Here is an 18,419-nt window from a genome sequence, read left to right as displayed (position 1 = left end):
GTGTTTATTACCTTTGTGCCTTTGAGTTCAGCTTAGTCTGCTAATATCGGCATTGAGAATGTTCTGGCTCACGTTTATTGTTATCAATATCATGACTTGTCGTACATGTGTTCATATTTAGATTCAAGTGATGAGAATTTTGGAACCGATGTGCAGGGATTTATTCGATGTCCTCGTATCTGAGTTCAGAACGCAATTCATAAATTCTTAAATTAAAAATAGAGAATCGTTAAATGCTCATCCTACGAGCTCGTTTAACATTGAAGTAGTTTCAATTTGTCGTTATTTCATGCAGTAGTACATTACGAATATTACTTTCATGTAATTTATTTCTTAAACTTTACCCATTTAAACGTTCTTCGAATCAGAAATTGATTCAATGTATCTTATAGAAATTCTAATGTGCAGGATTTCATCGTGGCAAGAGGATAGCTGGATAGTAAAGAAAGAAAGGATGATCGTCTTTTTTGATCCTTACCGTCCTCGGACCCGCGATTAGGCAGCTACGGTACGCCACAAAAACTGGTAAATCTACCGGAGCCGCGACAACTGATTTTGATAAAAAAAATATTTTCGTAATATTTTTTGTAAGTAGTTGAATAATATCACAAACTTCCTTTGGCAAATGCGTGCAATAGCTTATATACTACCATACCCCAAAAAACTTTATTAATATTCCTTTAGATTTGACATATGTAGGCGCAGGAGTGTTTCTAATATGTCCCTGTAGTTAGCTATGCCTTGAATTTAGCGCTACATGCGAGTTATAGAGTAAATCGTTGAGCGGGACGTCACAGTCCCGTCAGTCAATTACTTTTGAGTTGACATAGACGCAGGAGTGTTACTCATGTGTCCCTGTAGTTAGCTATGCCTCAAATGGTACGCCGTATGCAAGTTATGGAGTAAAACATTGAGCGGGACGTCACAGTCCCGTCAGTCACGAAAGGGTTAAGGCCTCCAGGAGTAGTAATTGTTAAGGATATGGTAGTTATTTCTCATGAAATGGCAGTTATTTGGGTGCTGGAGCACTGTAGTGCACTCGTACAGGCCTAAGCTTGAGCTTAAGGCCTTCCTGCTCCTTCTGGAGCAAGCGCCATAGTGGCAAAGCAGAGCATTTTTTACTTTTTAGACTCTGTCTCAAGTTCATATTTGAGTCCTATAGCCAAGCGCGCTCCTATTTTGGCCACCGCGCTCCTCAGTTACATGTCATTTAAAAGGCATTGGACATTGCCAGGCAATGTCCTCGTTGGGAATTTATTTAGACAGTTTGCAGTTTCTGTTATTCTGTGGAACTTGTGTTTAAGTTTAGATTTGGCTGCTAGATTTGTGTATCTTAAACCATCTCCAGCTTTGATGTATGATTATTAGATCATAGTGTGTCAGCCCTGTAACAAGTGGAGAGTTTCTAAAATATAGGACGTTTTTAAATATTCTATGCAAGTATTTGTATTTACTAGCCTCCATGTTCATTCATCAAGGGCCAGTCAAGAACCTTTTATATGTGCCATGACAAACCACTATGGCTTAACCAAGCTGACAAATGATAAATAATAAATATCTGGGACCATAATCAGGCATAATGTAATGTGAAACTGAATGAATAATAACTCCAATTGATCAACATAAAAATATAAGGCTATAGAAAAACTTGGGATAATCACGCAGCTACCAAGTTCAACACCAGTTTTGGATAGATCTGGTCAAAAGGCAAGTTCTCAGATCCCTAGGAAACAAGTCTAGAACATCATAAGAATTGGCAACAGGCTAACCCTGTTCTTTTCTTTATTGTCAATATAGTCAGATGATGGGGTAAGACAGGACCAAAATCACTAACAAGCCTGTCTCATCTATACCATGAATAACTAAAAAACTCTAAACCTATCACAAGGTGTAGTTATGCAATGGGCTTCTAATTTACAACTCAGACGTTTTGCATCTAACGTAGTTTTCTGTACAGATTAAAAAAAGTGAGCTGATCCCATCTTACGACCAGGCTGGAGCAAGAAAGGACCAACTGGTAATTCTTATGTTACAAGGTTTTTAATAAAAGTACCAATCTGATATTCAATATTATCCATCTAGAAACATTATTTGATTAAACAACCACTTGTTACTGTTTTGTGTTGTGGAAAGTCAACTCTAATATCAGTCACATTGTAGTTTTTGTCACGGGAAAACTTTGTTAAGCATAGTAATAGCGGTTCAGCGCTTTGGTTCATTGTAGAGCGCTGCTAAATGCTTCATGTATATTCCATTAGTGTCATTGTCTGAAAAATGTATCACATTGGTAATAAAACCAATGTATAATAACTTAAGTGTCAGACTCAGACGTCATGTGTTTTCTTGCTAACTGCATTTGTGGTGCACTTCTTCGAACATAGCTCATGCCTTCTCACAGAGTTGTGATCATAATTATTTTTCATGTTTCACACAATGATTTTTCCCCCAGCCAATCTTGCACATAGTTCTGCAGCTCACTTATGGGAATAGACATCCCTATTTTCTATATCCCTTTGATGCAAGTTAAAATAGTGCACTAAATTTCTCTAATTAAAAAAGCTAACAAGTTACAATGAAGTTTGAGCAAAAGATAAAAATTTTTACCAAAATACTCCATGTACATCACAATAATATATTCATTTAAAAGCTATTTTTGATAAACTGTAAGGTAATAGAGGACCATTTGTGGGGTAAGACAGGACCATTTGTGGGGTAAGACAGGACCATTTGTGGGGTAAGATAGGACCATTTGTGGGGTAAGATAGGACCACTTGTGGGGGTAAAACAGGATCATTTAGTGGTCCTGTCTTACCCCATGTCTAGTCCTTTTTTACCCCATTTTAGAATACATGTCAGGCAGTAATGGTAGCAGGTAGGAATACCTAGTACAGTATGTCTAAAAAGTTGCTTTTTACTTGAGGTTACCTGCCTACATCCACAAACCTGGCCAAAAATTTTTTTGTCATTCGACAGAGCTTATTCCCAAACAGGGTTAACTATTTTGTGACCCTTCTCTACATAGGTTTTCTTTCAAAATTAGCCAGAAATTCATAATTTGCAGAAGAGGGTTGAAACAAACACTGAAATGACAGGCAATGATTGCTCTAACATATTCAGTTGTCAAATTAAATTCAGTGCAATTAGAGTGCACACCATGGGCTGGTCCTTTCTTACCCCATGAAGGCTGCAATCCTGTCTTACCCTATTTGACTATATTACTAGTCAATACTACTATACTTGACTGGCAAATTTTTTAGAATACAGTTCATTATTAATTGCCTGATGTAGTTCAAAATTTCATTCAATATCTGGATGATATATAATGCTGGTTTCCATGTTACTTAACTGGTCATGGGATTCACCTAGAGATTCTTAGAAAAGTTTCACATTTGCTACTATAGTATTTGGCCATGTTGTGAGCAAGCATAGATTGAGCAAATTCTGCATAACTTTAACTCTCTCTGTATAACATTAGCTTTCTCTGCATAGCTTTAAATCTCTCTGCATAGGTTTAAGTCTCTCTACATAAATTGACTCAAACTCTGCATAACTTGATCTATAACTTCATTAAACAAATATACTCATGGCTTATACAAGGTCCCAGAAGGATTACTAGAATTTGAAACAAGAACCAACACCAGGGGCCACGGCTATAAACTAAAAAAACAGCGTTGGAACAGATCCATGTGTATTTAAGTAAGTGCCAGAGTTGATAGGAAAGACGTAGGTAGTGGATACATCTGATGTGAGGCTGCAAATGGACTGCAGCTAAGAGGCTTGGCTTATGACTTCCAATGCCTGCCTCTGACTGACTGGTGGTCGGCTTGAAGAGCATAGGTATATAGGTAGAGTGAGACCCACCACAATGACATAACAATAGGTGACATAAAAGAGACTAATGACTTCATGGGTGCTGCTGCTCTGACATAAGTTTTCCTGCATCATAAGTCTCTAGCAGTGCAAACATGAAACCAATTTGCAATATTCTATATGTTAGATGATTTACAGAATGGAATTTTTATACTAAGAGAATACTATGATATATACTGATTCTGATGTTCAGTTACATAATGACAAAAATATTAACACATTGAGTTTGATATGACCCACCAGTGGGTTGTTGCTGATTTCCATCTGCTGCAAAATGGCCCATGTGTGGGTTGTTCATAAAATAATGTGCGTTTAAAAATTAATTTTTAAAGACAACACTTCTATAAAGAATTCAATGTCTGCGGTGTTACATATGTAGAATGAATTTTAATTTTATTATCAAATATTAAAATAATTACCATAAAAGGGGGAAACTTAGACCTTTTTTTAAATGATGTCATTTTTTTACTAGCTAAATTTAACTTAAATAGAAACATGCAAAATACAGGTCTATACTCTAGGTTCACTTACCATAAATTGCTGGCTCCTGCCTCTCATAGTTTTGATGTAATTTCAAAAAAAGTGATGGTCTTTCTTATCCCCACTCTTGGGGCATCTTGGTCTGGGTGGTAAAATCAATTTTATTTTTTTTTTGTAAAATAACTCCAGGTTTTGGTGCATTGTAGTAGAACTCTTCTAGTTACATATGCAAATGACAAATTTGAGGAAAGTGTCATGATTTGCAAATGGGGGGCGCTGCCCCTGAATGGGGGAATTTAAACCACCGTCAAACGGGGTTAAAAGGGACGGTTTTGAGCATTTTTTATTAGCAACTTCTTACCATGAAACATTTCAGAAACAAGTTTAGGCTCACTTTATAGCTCTTTGCAAGGGCTATTGAATGGCATCTTAAAAAAAATTCCATATGCTATTCGTAAGGTGCCAGACGCAAAATAAAACCGTCTTGATTTACCCCTGGGAATGGGGTAATCCAGGAGACTTGCAATAAAAGTTAATTTTAAAACATTTGAAGCATGCAGAGTGTACTCATCCATTACTAACAGTACTCTGAAGTCCTCTTTCATTGTAGATGATGTAGATGTAAATAAATGACATTTTCTGTGATTTTTACTTGTTTTTCCTTTATTGATATGATATTACCATATTCATTAATTACCGTATTATTAATGTGATATTACTGTATCCATGCACATGCCATTGAGCATCGACAACGACCTTGTCCACTGCAAGCTTCATATCAGCAGCCATGTAGCATTTCTTCTGTATCTGTAAGCTTATAGGATGGTTTGTAATTTCACACAATTTTAATCAAGTCAAGTGATTTCACTATAACAAAAAAGATCGTGAAAAACATACCAGAAACAGAAAATAATGTTTTAGTGACAACCATCATATGTTTTGGAGAAATAAATCATAGTTTAGGTCAATTACTTTTCATTCTATGATGCCCGGTGCACAATTCTATATACCTATAGTATTCTATGTACAATTTTGTGACAACCAATGATGCACTAATTTTTTGATGAGTGAATTTTTTCGCTGAGTGATGTAAATGTAATCAAAATTCTTTGTTGTTAATCAATTTCTTTGTTAACTGGAGCCTTTGCTAACTGAGGTTCTACTGTAAATGCATTTTTAAGGGTGTCCCTAATTACCCCACGGGGATGTCCCTTTTTACCCCATCATGCGGAAATGGCTGCCATTTTTTTAATGTGATAGGCAAATTCCGTCAATTACATTTTCAAGCCAACACGTGGGTGCAACTTTAATGTAAGTAAAATTTTTTAATATGGCAAATATTTTTTTTTGCTCCAGACCTTAGCAGAGGTACTTTTCCAAAATCACACTTTTCACACTTTTTTCAGCAATTTTTTAGAGATAGTAAATGTTTGATTTCTTGACTAGATTTATAGATAATAGATAGTAAAAATGTTGAAGTTTACGCCACTATTTTTAGTTTTGCCATATTTTGATTAGTTTTGCTGCTACAACATTTCTACTAAATGTGGGATGTGCGTCACGATTTACCCCACCCGTCCCTTTTTACCCTGTTTGATGGCACCTAATGTTTGCAGGTCCTAGGCATCTTGAACTAAGGTCAATAACTATAAGTTTAAACTCTACATCTAACAATAATTAGTCTGTAGAGTCTGAAACATAACAAAAAAACAGTAATAGGTGTATCAAACATAAAATGTGTTGAATATGGTAATTTTAATTCAACTTCCAAGCCCGCCTATGTTACCCCGTCAGGGCTGACATTAGGTGGTCTAAGTCAGCCGAGGGCGGGGGTGGCGCCCCCCATTTGCAAACCATGACACTTTCCTCAAATTTGTCATTTGCTTATGTAATTAGAAGAGTTCTACTACAATGCACCAAAACTTGGAGTTATTTTACCAAAAAATAAAAAAATTGGAGGGGGTTCTACGAGAGGCTTTAAATACTCTTTTTTGTGGGTCACATTTTTCAATTTTTAACCTATTAGATATTCTTAAATTTTTTATCTTTCTATTGTGTATCTAATACTATTGTGTTACATAGCCTCAGTATTAGGCCTTTAATGCCCATTGACAAAATTTTTCTATGTCAAATAGGTAGTTTTTGAGTTTTGGAGTTTTTTGTTAAAGAAACTAAAATTGGTTTAAATTACCCTGGGATTCAAGTTTCCCCCTTTTATGGTAGGTAAGTTAAAAGTTTTATTTTTAAAATTAGAATATTTAAATTTTTCAAAATTATTTATTTTGTCAATTGAATCATGCATTGTCTCCAACTTTATGCAAGTGTGCAAAATTTCAGATCGATTGAACAGGTAGTAGTGTGTTAATTAGCAATTATAAGAAATATAGCAGACATAATTATTTTTTTCAAATTTTTTATATTGGAAATGAAATTTTTTCTAATTTTCAAAGTGATTTATTCTGTCAATTAATTTATGCATTGTCTCCAACTTTATACAAATGCATCAAATTTTAGATTGATTGGACAGGTAGAAGTGTGTTGAATATTGCTTATAAAATTTGTAGCAGACAGACAGCAGGAAATAAAGTTAAAGAGAAGTGTTTTTAAGAATGGGACATTTAACATGTTAAGTGCGGGGGCCGAAACTGCTGACTGCCCGCTGGTGCAGCTATGTTTGGGTTGCTATAGCATCAGTGCCTGTCCAGATATTGAAGTGGGAGGTTGCGTATGTGTGTTTCTCAATGTGCTCCACATGTTGGCGCAATAAAATTCACGACTCACATGTGAGTCGTTTCGCAGCAGAGTGTGAGATTTATCATGTCACTGCAGCACGACCCACATATGGGTCNATCATGCAGTAGCCTACAATGAATGAGATGAAAATGACTCTGAATAATAAATGAGATCCTTTATTCAGAGTAGAGTTGTTGCCATTTAGTCAATTAAGGAGAAAACTGGTTTGTTCTTCCTGCATCCACACATATTAGACCTAGCAACATCTTGTAAATTAATTCATGATGAATTAATGACCAAATTTTAAGGGCAAAATTTTGATGGAATTTCCTGTATTTCTATGAAAAAAAACATTAGAAGAGTATAGCAGAACATTCTATTTGGTTGAAAGTTTATTGTCTGTATTTGAAATACCTTGTAACTTTAGCATTGCTTTCCAACTGGAAACTTCTATTTTATAAAAAAAAGCAACCATTATAAGTTACATTGCACAATAGCCTTGCTGGTGTACTTGTCATTTAACCTAAATGCATTGGAGTTACTGAAAATAAACCTTTTTTTATAGATGTAGCTGTTTTTTTAGGAGTGGATGTTAAATGTTAGAATAGCATTAATTATGATTATGTATGGGGTCAAAGAAGTTGGTTGGCTTTTCTCAATTCTGCCATAAATTAGCTACCAATTGATTCATTTTCCTCATTGAGCAGGTCAAATGACACTTCGTGGTTATAAATTTCCAGACCTCGCCTCTCAAATTGCACCCTTGACCATACGTGTGGTGAATTTACCTCTCTCAGTAAGTTTACTTCTAAATGTTAAGTCTCTGCATGTCTGTATTGGCCTAACTCCATTTTAACCAGTAATCAGTTTGTTTCCTTCAATGAAATTGGTAATGGCAAGACATTGTACAATTGTAATTTTTTTTAGTCCGAATTTGAAGGACTTATTGATTTTGCTTGTGTCATTCCTGTAATCAATCTTGTTTATCATACATTTATATTAGTTTGTCTCAGAGTGTCAGTTTTGAAATGTTGCAGCTAACAATACATTGTAACACATGAGCATTATAAATAAGCATATTGTAGCTGTAGTTGACATCGTTTGTTGGACAATTTCAAGTTAATCAGAAATGGTAAGATTTTGCAGAAAAATCTTCAAAATATAATTTTCTCCTCTTCACAGATTTTTAAGTTTTTTGGGGCCTAATGACTTTAGTCTATAAATGAGTTAGCATTTTATTAATTTGTGTTCATGGCCCTAGTATTTTGGCATAGTTTTTATGTCTGATTACCTATAAATAACTATTATTCAACTGGTAGTTCATGATTGGATTGGTTTTCATACATCAACTAATGCAGCTTTTTTCTGCAATCACGGCAACTATTAAATTAAAAAAATCTTAAAGCCTAACAATAATGTTTTCACCAATGCTTTTTCTTTGAACTTTCGTCATTTAATTACCACTTGAATTTGAATATCAGGTCACTAAAGATGAGATAGCATGTAAGCTCCATATTGCAAAAGACTACATCACCCTGGAGCAGAAGCCTGGCAAGAAGACTGCCTCTGCCATCATTGTTCCCTCCAGCTGGCGTGAAAGTGATGTGTGAGTTGAGGAAGCCTAATAAACATATTGTGTACTTTTGATGTTGTTGTGAGCAACTACAGCAACTTCCAACTTGCCCCTCTGTCCTGCTAAAACATTGCTATCATATTCTGGTTTGCTGACAAAGGTATGACCTCAAAGTATTTATTCTACATTGAATGCTGAAAAATACCTTAATTTTATACATTAACTTTTCTGGTGGCATCACTAGTTATTGATCTAGCCCAGGTTAGGAAGTAATGTCTTTTTAAATTCTATCAAAATTCTTTGCATCAATAATAAAGTTTGAGAAATTTGTTGCAATATGAGAAGTTTTTCTGCATTACTGTAGGGAAGACTTTAGATTAGGTTCGCACCAGTAGTGGTTTTCTTGAAAAGTGGAGAAGCAGCAAGTGGTTGGCTTGATGTCTCAGAGGGTGCATTTGTTCTGATGTGATGGCTGCAATATCTGCTCCAACTTGCTGTTATTTTCAGTAAATTTCCCTATGCATGGATGTTGAGGGTACCAAAATTATATTAATAGAGTGTTTTGTCCTTTTTTTGATTGTCTACCTCTAAAGCCCTTTATTTACATCTCCATTTCCATTGGCTTCATTGCTGGCCTTACTGCCTGGATCAAACATTAAGTAATTACTTGCTGGATCAAAACCAGGGGCCATACTTTCAAAACTCGCTAAGTGAACGTAAGTACTTAGCACTATTTTCTTGTCTATGATTGGTGGATTTTGCTGGAAAGACCGTCAATGATTGCCTGATGAACTTACGATCTCTTAACTTTTTTTGAAAGTATAGGTCCTGCATTTTCACTTAACTTGTATTTAACACCTTGTGTTCATCTTCCTATTACTTGTTATCAATACATTGGACTGTAACTACACATTTGCTTTTTCGTACTGACTTACTGCATTTGGCTGACTTTTTCTTGTTCCTTGTTCTACATGCAACCCTCATTTCACTGATATTCTTTTCGCTGCACCACTGAAAATTGCAAACAGCAAAATTTAGGGTAGGCAAATTATGAGGTCAATGAAAATGAGTTTTAGGAAGAAATAGTTCTCTTCTGGAAGCTATGGGATTCCTTGTATTGATTCCTAAGACACTGATTACAATGAGGTTAACTTATGTTTCAAGATGCCATTGAAAACATACTGGAAAACTTTTTCTTTCAATTTACTTGATAAAAAGTTATTTAATTTTAAGTTTATTGCAAAAATTTGTTTTTCAGAATTTTGGCTCATTATGATGGAGTGTTCTTTGGGAAGCAGAGAGCATTTGTAAGGCAATCTTATGACACGGACACATCACGACCCTCCTCAGAGCACTACCAGCTTCACAAGCTGTCCAGTGAAGAGTTTGACTTGAGCCCTGCACGCAGTGGACAGCCTACACTTCATGTCCTCAAAGATGACGTCTTGCTTCATATTATGAAATATTTGAGTGTTGCTGAAAAACTGACTCTTGAAGCGGGTAAGTTGCGTGAATGAAACACCTGATCAGCACCGGCTGTTTCTCAGCAGCCATTCTAATCAATCCATTTATCATTATCCTGTGAGTTACTTAGCGCTGCTATTAAGGGAAGACTTTTTCATATCATACTTCATTTGACTAAACAATAAAAAAGAGGACGAGGAACCAAATATTTTAAATGCTACTGTCAGATGTATCTACTGCGAATTTTTAATGATTTTCTCTGTTGATTTTTTTATGGTGCTAGCATATCTCTTTACACTACTACAATCTGTTGAACGTAAATCAGTTCATCATGGTAGTCACCTGCTTATTGTCAGGCTCAAGTTTCCTCTTGACATATTGCAGCTAAACAGGAATGAGAAAATTATTATATAATGGTCAGTATTCGCCATTTTAATGATCATAATAAGCTATAACAATTTCGCAGTGTGTCGACGCTTTCAATCGCTGGTTTACAGCGTGCTGGGCCAGAAAAACGTCATGGACTTCACTGATGACATGTGCGCCTGGCGAAGTGCTTACTCCAACCTCTCCAAATGTCGGAGGTGGGCTTTGGCCGGCTGTCCTTACATGGAAGTGATTGTGTTGTGGCACTACAGTCATTACATTTAAGTGATAGTGCTGCGGGAAGTGATTGTGTTATGACATTACTGTCATTACATGGAAGTGATTGTGTTGTGGCATGACTGCCACTACACGTAGATGATTGTTTTGTGGCATGACTGTCACCACAGGGAAGGGATCGAGTTGTGACAAGACTGCCACTACAGGGAAGGGATCGTGTTGTGACAAGACTGCCACTACAGGGAAGGGATCGTTTTGTGACAAGACTGCCACTACAGGGAAGGGATCGTGTTGTGACAAGACTGCCACTACAAGGAAGGGATCGTGTTGTGACAAGACTGCCACTACAGGATAGGGATCTGGTTGTGACAAGACTGCCACTACGGGAAGGGATCGTGTTGTGACAAGACTGTCATTACATGGAACTGATTTTGTTGTTTCACGATTGCACACCTCAGATGAGACTTCTGACATGTGCCTATATTCGTCAGATGTCCTATCGGATTTCACCTTTCTAGAGACATTGATCCTGGGCGCCCCACCACGGAGCTTGTGATACACGACTGTGGGTTTGTCGTCACGTATGCAGGATTACTAACATTTCTCTATCTCTCGTGCGGGCGGCCGACGTCCCTCGTGAGCGGCCTACTGTACGAGTGTCTTGGTTCCTGTTTCTGTTCACCTGTCCTGTCATATATTTGTTTGTCTCTTTGATATTCTAACTCTGATTCTTTCTTGCCAGCTTTTATGGCCTGGCAACTTGAGACCTCCTGTCTGTCCCATTTGGGTTTATGAATGATTTGTAAATTTGCGAAAATACCTGCTTTATTTTCAATTTCTTCGGTGAAATAGCTTAATAACTGAAATGCTTTTAAACATTCTACTAGGGACTACTTTTTCAAGAACTGTATTTATTCATTTATGTTCATGATTATGTATTTTTCCGTAATCTTTTTTTCATCTGTTTTAAATAAGGCAAGGTTTGGACTCGAGTTTACTTGTATGAGACTATTCCATACACTCTTTCTCTCATATGTTTGCTTGACACCTATGTTGCATTGTTGCATTTCAGCAACACTGTTGTCGTATTCTTTAGAATTGATAGTGTGTGTTGGCATAACCACGTTCGCTTTGCATTTCAGCAACACTTTTGTTGCAATTTTTAAAATTGATAGTGTGTGTTTGCCTAGCCATGTTGGCTCTGCATTTCAACAACACTTTTGTTGCATTCTTTAGACTTGATAGTGTGTGTTTGCCTAGCCATCTTGGCTCTGCATTTCAGCAACACTTTTATTGCATTTTTTAGACTTGATAGTGTGTGTCTGCCTAGCCATGTTTGCTCTGCATTTCAGCAACATTTTTATGGCATTCTTTAGACTTGATAATGTGTGTTTATCTAGCCATGTTTTCTCTGCCTTCCAGCGAGTCGCCGGTCCAGCTCACGCAGAACATCAAGCTCTGCACCTACAAGATGCTCATTATGAACGCTAACCACCTCACTACTCTCAGACTCGACGAGTATCACAGCATCTTTGATGTCAACGTATTTGCTGCTATAGGTGAGCAGTTAAATTTGTCCAGCTTCTTCCAAATCAGACCCTTAAGCTACAATATTTACTTACAAATTTCAGTTGCTAAGCCATCACTGTATTCAAATTCATTTTTATTGCAATTCGTGTTGAAATTCCTGTTTTTATTGCAATTTATGGTGCTCCATTCGGTTGTTTGACTCGAAATAAAGACAGGTTAAAGTTTCAAACAGTCCAGTTGAGTTTGTGAACAACTGCTGAGCCTCTCCGAATAACTGCAAATGATGACATTATTCAATTTTAGGTCGACTTGCTGTGAACCTGGAAGATTTATGCCTGCAGTTTTCGTCAACGAGGAAGCACTACACCCCCATGAAGACCATCTTCTCGCGCTGTTCAAAACTCAGGATTTTCGGTCTCGAAGTGAGGCTCGGATGACAGAGTTGGCAATGCTGGGTCGTAGCAATGGTGCATTGTCTTCGACTTTGTATCACGCATGATGTTCTGCAACTATTGCCAATACCTATAGCGTTGTCTGCACCTACCCAGCAGGCATCTGACGTTGAAACAACGTTGATTATTGATTGATTTCGGGTTGAAATGTTGAACAACCAAAATTAAACGTCATATCAAAGTCGAATCTGACCAACACTAGAAGGGTCGTAAAACAACCTAATTTCAACGTTGAAACAACGTAGATATTGATACGTTAAAATTTTATTTATTTTCAACGTCCGATCAACGTCGAAATCTGACAAAACTAAAACGGACGTAAAATAACCTTATTTCAACGTTGAAACAACGTAGATGTTGATACGTTAAAAGTTTATTTATTTTCAACGTCCGATCAACGTCGAAATCTGACCAAAACTAGAACGGACGTAAAATAACCTTATTTCAACGTTGAAACAACGTAGATATTGATACGTTAAAAGTTTATTTATTTTCAACGTCCGATCAACGTCGAAATCTGACATAACTAGAACGGACGTAAAATAACCTTATTTCAACCTTGAAACAACGTCGATATTGGTACTTTGAATGTTTATTTAATTTTAAACGTCCGATCAACGTAGAAATCTTACCGAAACTATATATAACAGACGTAAAACAACCTTATTTCAACGTTAAAAAAACGTCGATATTCGTACGTTGAATATTTATTTATTGTTGAACGTCCGATCAACGTTTATTTGAAAAAATTTACATGTTCAATTTGAAGAGTAAGAAAAATTTGCTTACGACTTTCAATTAATGATTGAATTTTTTTCAGGGCAGATTCAACAAGGCAGGTTCGAACGAATTGTTGCGAGACTTGAGTCAATGCAAATGCCTGGAGGTGTTGCGGCTGGGCAGCATATATCATCTTGACTTCGCTCTTCTACGGGAGTTGCAAGCTCCTCTGAGAGAGCTCTCGATCCGCAGCTTTGTAACGTTATCAAACTTGAGCTCAAACGATAGCTTTCAAGATTTCCCTTTCAACTCTACCCTCTCGACATTCCGCTTGTTCGACTCCTGGCTCTTATGGAGGTAAGAGTCAAATCCCGTTATACAGGTTTCAGTAAACGTGGACCGAAGAAAAGCAGGTTACAGGGAAGACACGTTAGAGTAAAAACAGTTGAGAGGGAAAGTAGGTTAAAGGAACTAACATGTTGAATGAACGTAACTAACGGTGGGCTTGATGAAATTTCAATTGTTGGTGCTAATCATGAGCGACTCGGATGATGATCAAGCTCGCTGTTTAAACTGAATATATTACATTATGGGTTGAATAATTAGAGCAAGCTTGATCTGAATGCAAGTTTTATCTTTAATTAGATGTGTAATCGTTATAATGCACTATGGCCGTTTCTCTGACAACAAATTTTAATGTATCGCATGAAGGGATTGATTGATAAATTGAGGCAAATGGTTTTTAATTTTTCATATCATTGCAGCGATTTATGGCAGAAATGTTTGTGAAATACGCATCACTACTAATGGAGCCACTGCTCATTGTAGAGTGTAGACCTCTCTAAGCATCTTTTAGTTATGTTAAAAATCTTTTACATGCATCATTTCTAAATTGACTTGAAAATCTTCTTAATATATATATTAGTTCATGTATCAAAATTGTCCCTTGTATTAAAGTTGGATAAACTCGAATCAAGCATTCAATTCTCGCGGGTAAATCAACACGAAATTGTTTGAATGACCTTTCGTACAATTGACGTGCATGTCTCATCATCACAAACAAATATCTGAGTTGCACTTAGGAAGAACGAGACTTCCATCCGAAGTTGAGTAATATTAATTGTTTAATTTCTTGCATTAAGTCCATAAATTTTACATGTGGTGTTTGCTGTGCTTGGCGTGCAGGAAACATTGGCTGCAGGCGGGTGAACTCACCGCCATGGCATGCAAGTGTCCTGCGCTGACCCAACTCCAGCTTGGTTACCGCGGTCATTGTCTGCTTCCTAATTTCAAGACATTCAATAACTTGAAGGTAGAAAATTGTTGCAAGCTTTCGATAATTCATCTTTAGAGACTCTGGACATCTTGTACTTGTGTACATAGATTTGTTTGATTACTCTCAATCCCGAATCCTTATTAAATATTCCTGTGATGTAATTGTTAGTTTATCCTTCTGATATTTCATATAGTGATAAAATGACTTTTTGTTGTCTCAGGTGCTCCATATTATGCTTTATGACGGAGCGATGAAGATCAACAAGAAGACTCGTCATCTTCTTGTAATTGAGGATCTTCTCAGAAGCTGTCTGCCAGACATCGAGGACCTCTACATTGAGTTTTACCCAGGAAAAGTTAATAACGTGAGTTGCGAGTCCAAATTGCAAATGAACTAAGTTAAGAAAAGGCAGTTGGAAACCTTTTTGATATTTTCTATTAGCTACGGTATATTTGCTGTCGTTGATGATTTCAGAGTTCTCAACTTCATGGTTTGCCACTCAGATTTTTTTTCATATGCACCTGTTTCAACTTTGATTTTCGGTTTTTATGTGATATATGAAGAAATCTTTTTTGTTTAAACCATTAGTTTTCAAAGTGTAGAGTCAGGGGCTGCTAGCTGCTCAATATCTCTATTAAAATTCTAAAAGCTGGCATACGTACAGTTTCTCTGGGACAGAAAATTTCAGGGGTGAACCTGACCTTATTTTATGGAATGATAATCTTAATAATTTAGCATATCCTTGTTCGAGGACGTGTGAATAAGTCTTGAAAATATCTTAGAATGCAAGTTAGTTTCCTTATGATTTCGGAATGATAAAGTGTTCATTGGACTTATCAACTATCTTTGGATAGCATGAACTATCAATTTCTATTACAGTAATCCCTCATTTTTAGGCCTGCTTTACTAGATTGAAAATATAAAATATATATTTTTCATTATTTACTTAATCATCGGCACCTTGTAAAAGTATGTCATAAATAAAATTCATTTCATGCAGACATCGCTGCTTCGCTTGAGACAGTGAAATGTTTGAACACCGAAATGAAAAACACCGTCTTAGGAAGACGGTGTTTTATAAATTTTCTTTGTTGCACGCGTTACGAATCTTAGCTTGATGGAAGGCTGACGTAATTTAACTCCCCTTGGAATATTTTAGATGCCCATCTAAGCATTACGCTCACGACATAGTGTCTTGAATCATTAGTTTGGCTACGAGTTGATGGTTTTCCATTTTTCTCTTCTGAAAATAGTTATATTTCTCCTTAGATGAAAGCTGCAAATGAAGTGCTCTGATTAACGTAATTTCTTCAAGAGCCTAATTTATTCGTGTTGTTTAATCTGAGTTATTACTCCTTCAGTTTTACGTTGCGTTACGGTTCCAGATATTCATTATTTATCATATGTCAGGTTGATTAAGCCGGAGTGGTTCATTGTGGCGCGTATGAAAAGGTTCTCGATTGGCCAATGACGATTGAAACAGGAGGATAGAAATGACACGTGGAAGTATCTCGACCGTAACGCAACGTAAAACTGAAAGAGCAATAACTCCGATTGATCAACGTGAATATATAAGGCTCTTTAAAAACTCACGATAATCAAGTGATGTCAGGTGTAGGGTCGGAGATGTTGAGGTTTCCTGGAACTCGATGTATGGAAGATTCTCTGAAGGCCGTCGGATCTCTCTCCAATTCTCTGAAGGGACGTCGTGACTTGGTGTTCGCGGTTACCTTCGGGATCTTGTCTCCTCTCGTACGTCGTCAGATCTCGCGGCATGGGTGTTAATTCTCGCGGTAATCGGTTCACTCGATGTATGGAAGATTCTCTGAAGGCCGTCGGATCTCTCTCCAATTCTCTGAAGCGACGTCGTGACTTGGTGTTCGCGGTTACCTTCGGTATCTCGTCTCCTCTCGTTCGTCGTCAGATCTCGCGGCATGGGTGTTAATTCTCGCGGTAATCGGTTCACTCGGTAATAATTATCCGTCGTTAGATCTAGTAACGTTGCTGTCTATTCTCTGGGTAATCGGTTCACTCGGTAATAATCTTGCGTCGTTAGATCTCGTAGCGTGGTTATCGATTTACGGGGTGATCGGTTAACTCGGTAATAATCATGCGTCGTTAGATCTAGTAGCGTTGATGTCAATTCTCGGGGTAATCGGTTCACTCGGTAATAATCATCCGTCGTTAGATCTAGTAGCGTTGCTGTCTATTCTCTGGGTAATCGGTTCACTCGGTAATAATCTTGCGTCGTTAGATCTCGTAGCGTTTTTTCTTGTGACTGTAGCTTTTTGATTGAATTTACCGTAAACATGGGAAACTACCATATAACTCGATAAACTCGCCAAAATAAATCGTGAAACCAGTGTCGAATATCCTGGGATATGAAAAACTAGAGCTAGCGAGGAACAAAGTCACAGCTCTCATCATCAATATAGACTGAGATAGCGGATAAGTTTGACCAATTAATCGGTTGCCCGTCCACACGCTCAAACGCCCGTCTTTTCCAGGTCCACACGCCCGTCTTTTCCAGGTTTGTCAAACCTTAAACTCCGCCCACCAGTCATGCAAGACGTCAAACTTTGAGCATCCACACGCTCCGTCTTGTCGGTCAAACCTGGCATGTCATGCAAGACTGACTATAAGTTTGAGTGTGTGGACGGGGCTTAAGTTTTTCTCCCCATAGATAGGAGCAACCACGTCGCTCTTTGTCTTTTTCACGACTTTACATAAGCTAGGTTCAATATTATGACATAAAATAAAGTGAGAATTACCTACGCTTCATTCTTAGTTAATCGTAATTTCTGTTATTCAGCTCACCGTAGACTTTTCACTTGCACCGACGTCGGTGAAGACCCTAACGCTGCCTTCCGTCGCTCTGGACGATGACTCATACAAGTGCCTCCTGCGCATGCCAAAGCTGCAGCGAGTCTTCGTCAAAAACGAGAAATTCTCTCTGGCTCAGCTGAAACTGTGAGTCCATCTGTGGCCCTTGCATATTTGTGTGAACTCGAGTGCCGGAGTGGCTAGTTTATTAGCGGACACGTTTTTCGTTGTTCATTCAAATGAGATGGATGATCGATAGACATTTCCTTCCCACGCACACACACTGAATTATAAACGTTGATCTTCAAATTAAAATTTTTGAAGAATAAATTGAAATTTACCAGGCGATGAAAGGATTTTATTATGTGTATATATTTCGTAAAAAATTTGTAACATGCAATACATGTTTCCCGCACACTCCATTGCTGTTACTTGAAATGTAAATTCTAGATTTTCAGATTTATTAGATTTTTATTCATTTTCTAGTAACTATTTTGTACTCTTTTAAAATTACTCATTCAGATCACGCCAAGAATTAATTTCATCTCCCAGTCACGGTTCGTTCTACTTTAACACAAGCTACTTGAGTGCCTATATCGTGTCCAGATGAAGTTGTCCCCGACTAAATTGTATCCCCACACTCTTTTAATGTTGCCCGCCTGTGACAAGCTTTACCTGGCCTCGGATAACCTCACTAAGTGTGTGGTTTCCTGCAGGCTCTACTTTCCTGCAAGTTACTTTTGTACAGTTGTCATGTCCACATGACGCTGTCACTTTCGTAATTGTGTTTCCATACTCGTTAACTCCTAGCCGCTACCGTAGAGCAGCTCCCTAATGCGTGTTGCCCTGCAGGCTCATGGCCCACGTTCAGCTGGTCGAGATCGGCGCTGCGATG

General features: G+C 37.4%; 1 protein-coding gene across 1 annotated transcript in view; it reads left to right on the top strand.

The window, feature by feature from the left end:
* LOC108674509 overlaps window positions 1-18,413 on the top strand; it is a gene marked incomplete at its 3' end in the record, with an annotated part of 21,240 nt that extends 2,827 nt beyond the window's left edge. The window contains exons 2-12 of the mRNA XM_018162468.2: window positions 7,791-7,879; window positions 8,565-8,689; window positions 9,915-10,156; window positions 10,587-10,704; window positions 12,146-12,282; window positions 12,557-12,675; window positions 13,526-13,782; window positions 14,611-14,737; window positions 14,922-15,065; window positions 17,514-17,671; window positions 18,377-18,413. Coding sequence (XP_018017957.1) covers window positions 7,796-7,879; window positions 8,565-8,689; window positions 9,915-10,156; window positions 10,587-10,704; window positions 12,146-12,282; window positions 12,557-12,675; window positions 13,526-13,782; window positions 14,611-14,737; window positions 14,922-15,065; window positions 17,514-17,671; window positions 18,377-18,413 — 1,548 coding nt within the window. The remainder of the gene's footprint in view (window positions 1-7,790; window positions 7,880-8,564; window positions 8,690-9,914; window positions 10,157-10,586; window positions 10,705-12,145; window positions 12,283-12,556; window positions 12,676-13,525; window positions 13,783-14,610; window positions 14,738-14,921; window positions 15,066-17,513; window positions 17,672-18,376) is intronic.
* Between the last annotated feature and the right edge of the window lie 6 nt (window positions 18,414-18,419).

Source organism: Hyalella azteca, unplaced genomic scaffold (genome assembly GCF_000764305.2).
Source record: "Hyalella azteca isolate HAZT.00-mixed unplaced genomic scaffold, Hazt_2.0.2 contig12036, whole genome shotgun sequence".
NCBI lineage: Eukaryota > Metazoa > Arthropoda > Malacostraca > Amphipoda > Hyalellidae > Hyalella > Hyalella azteca.
Note: the sequence above shows the minus strand (reverse complement) of the source record. Positions and strands in the feature narration are given on the sequence as shown.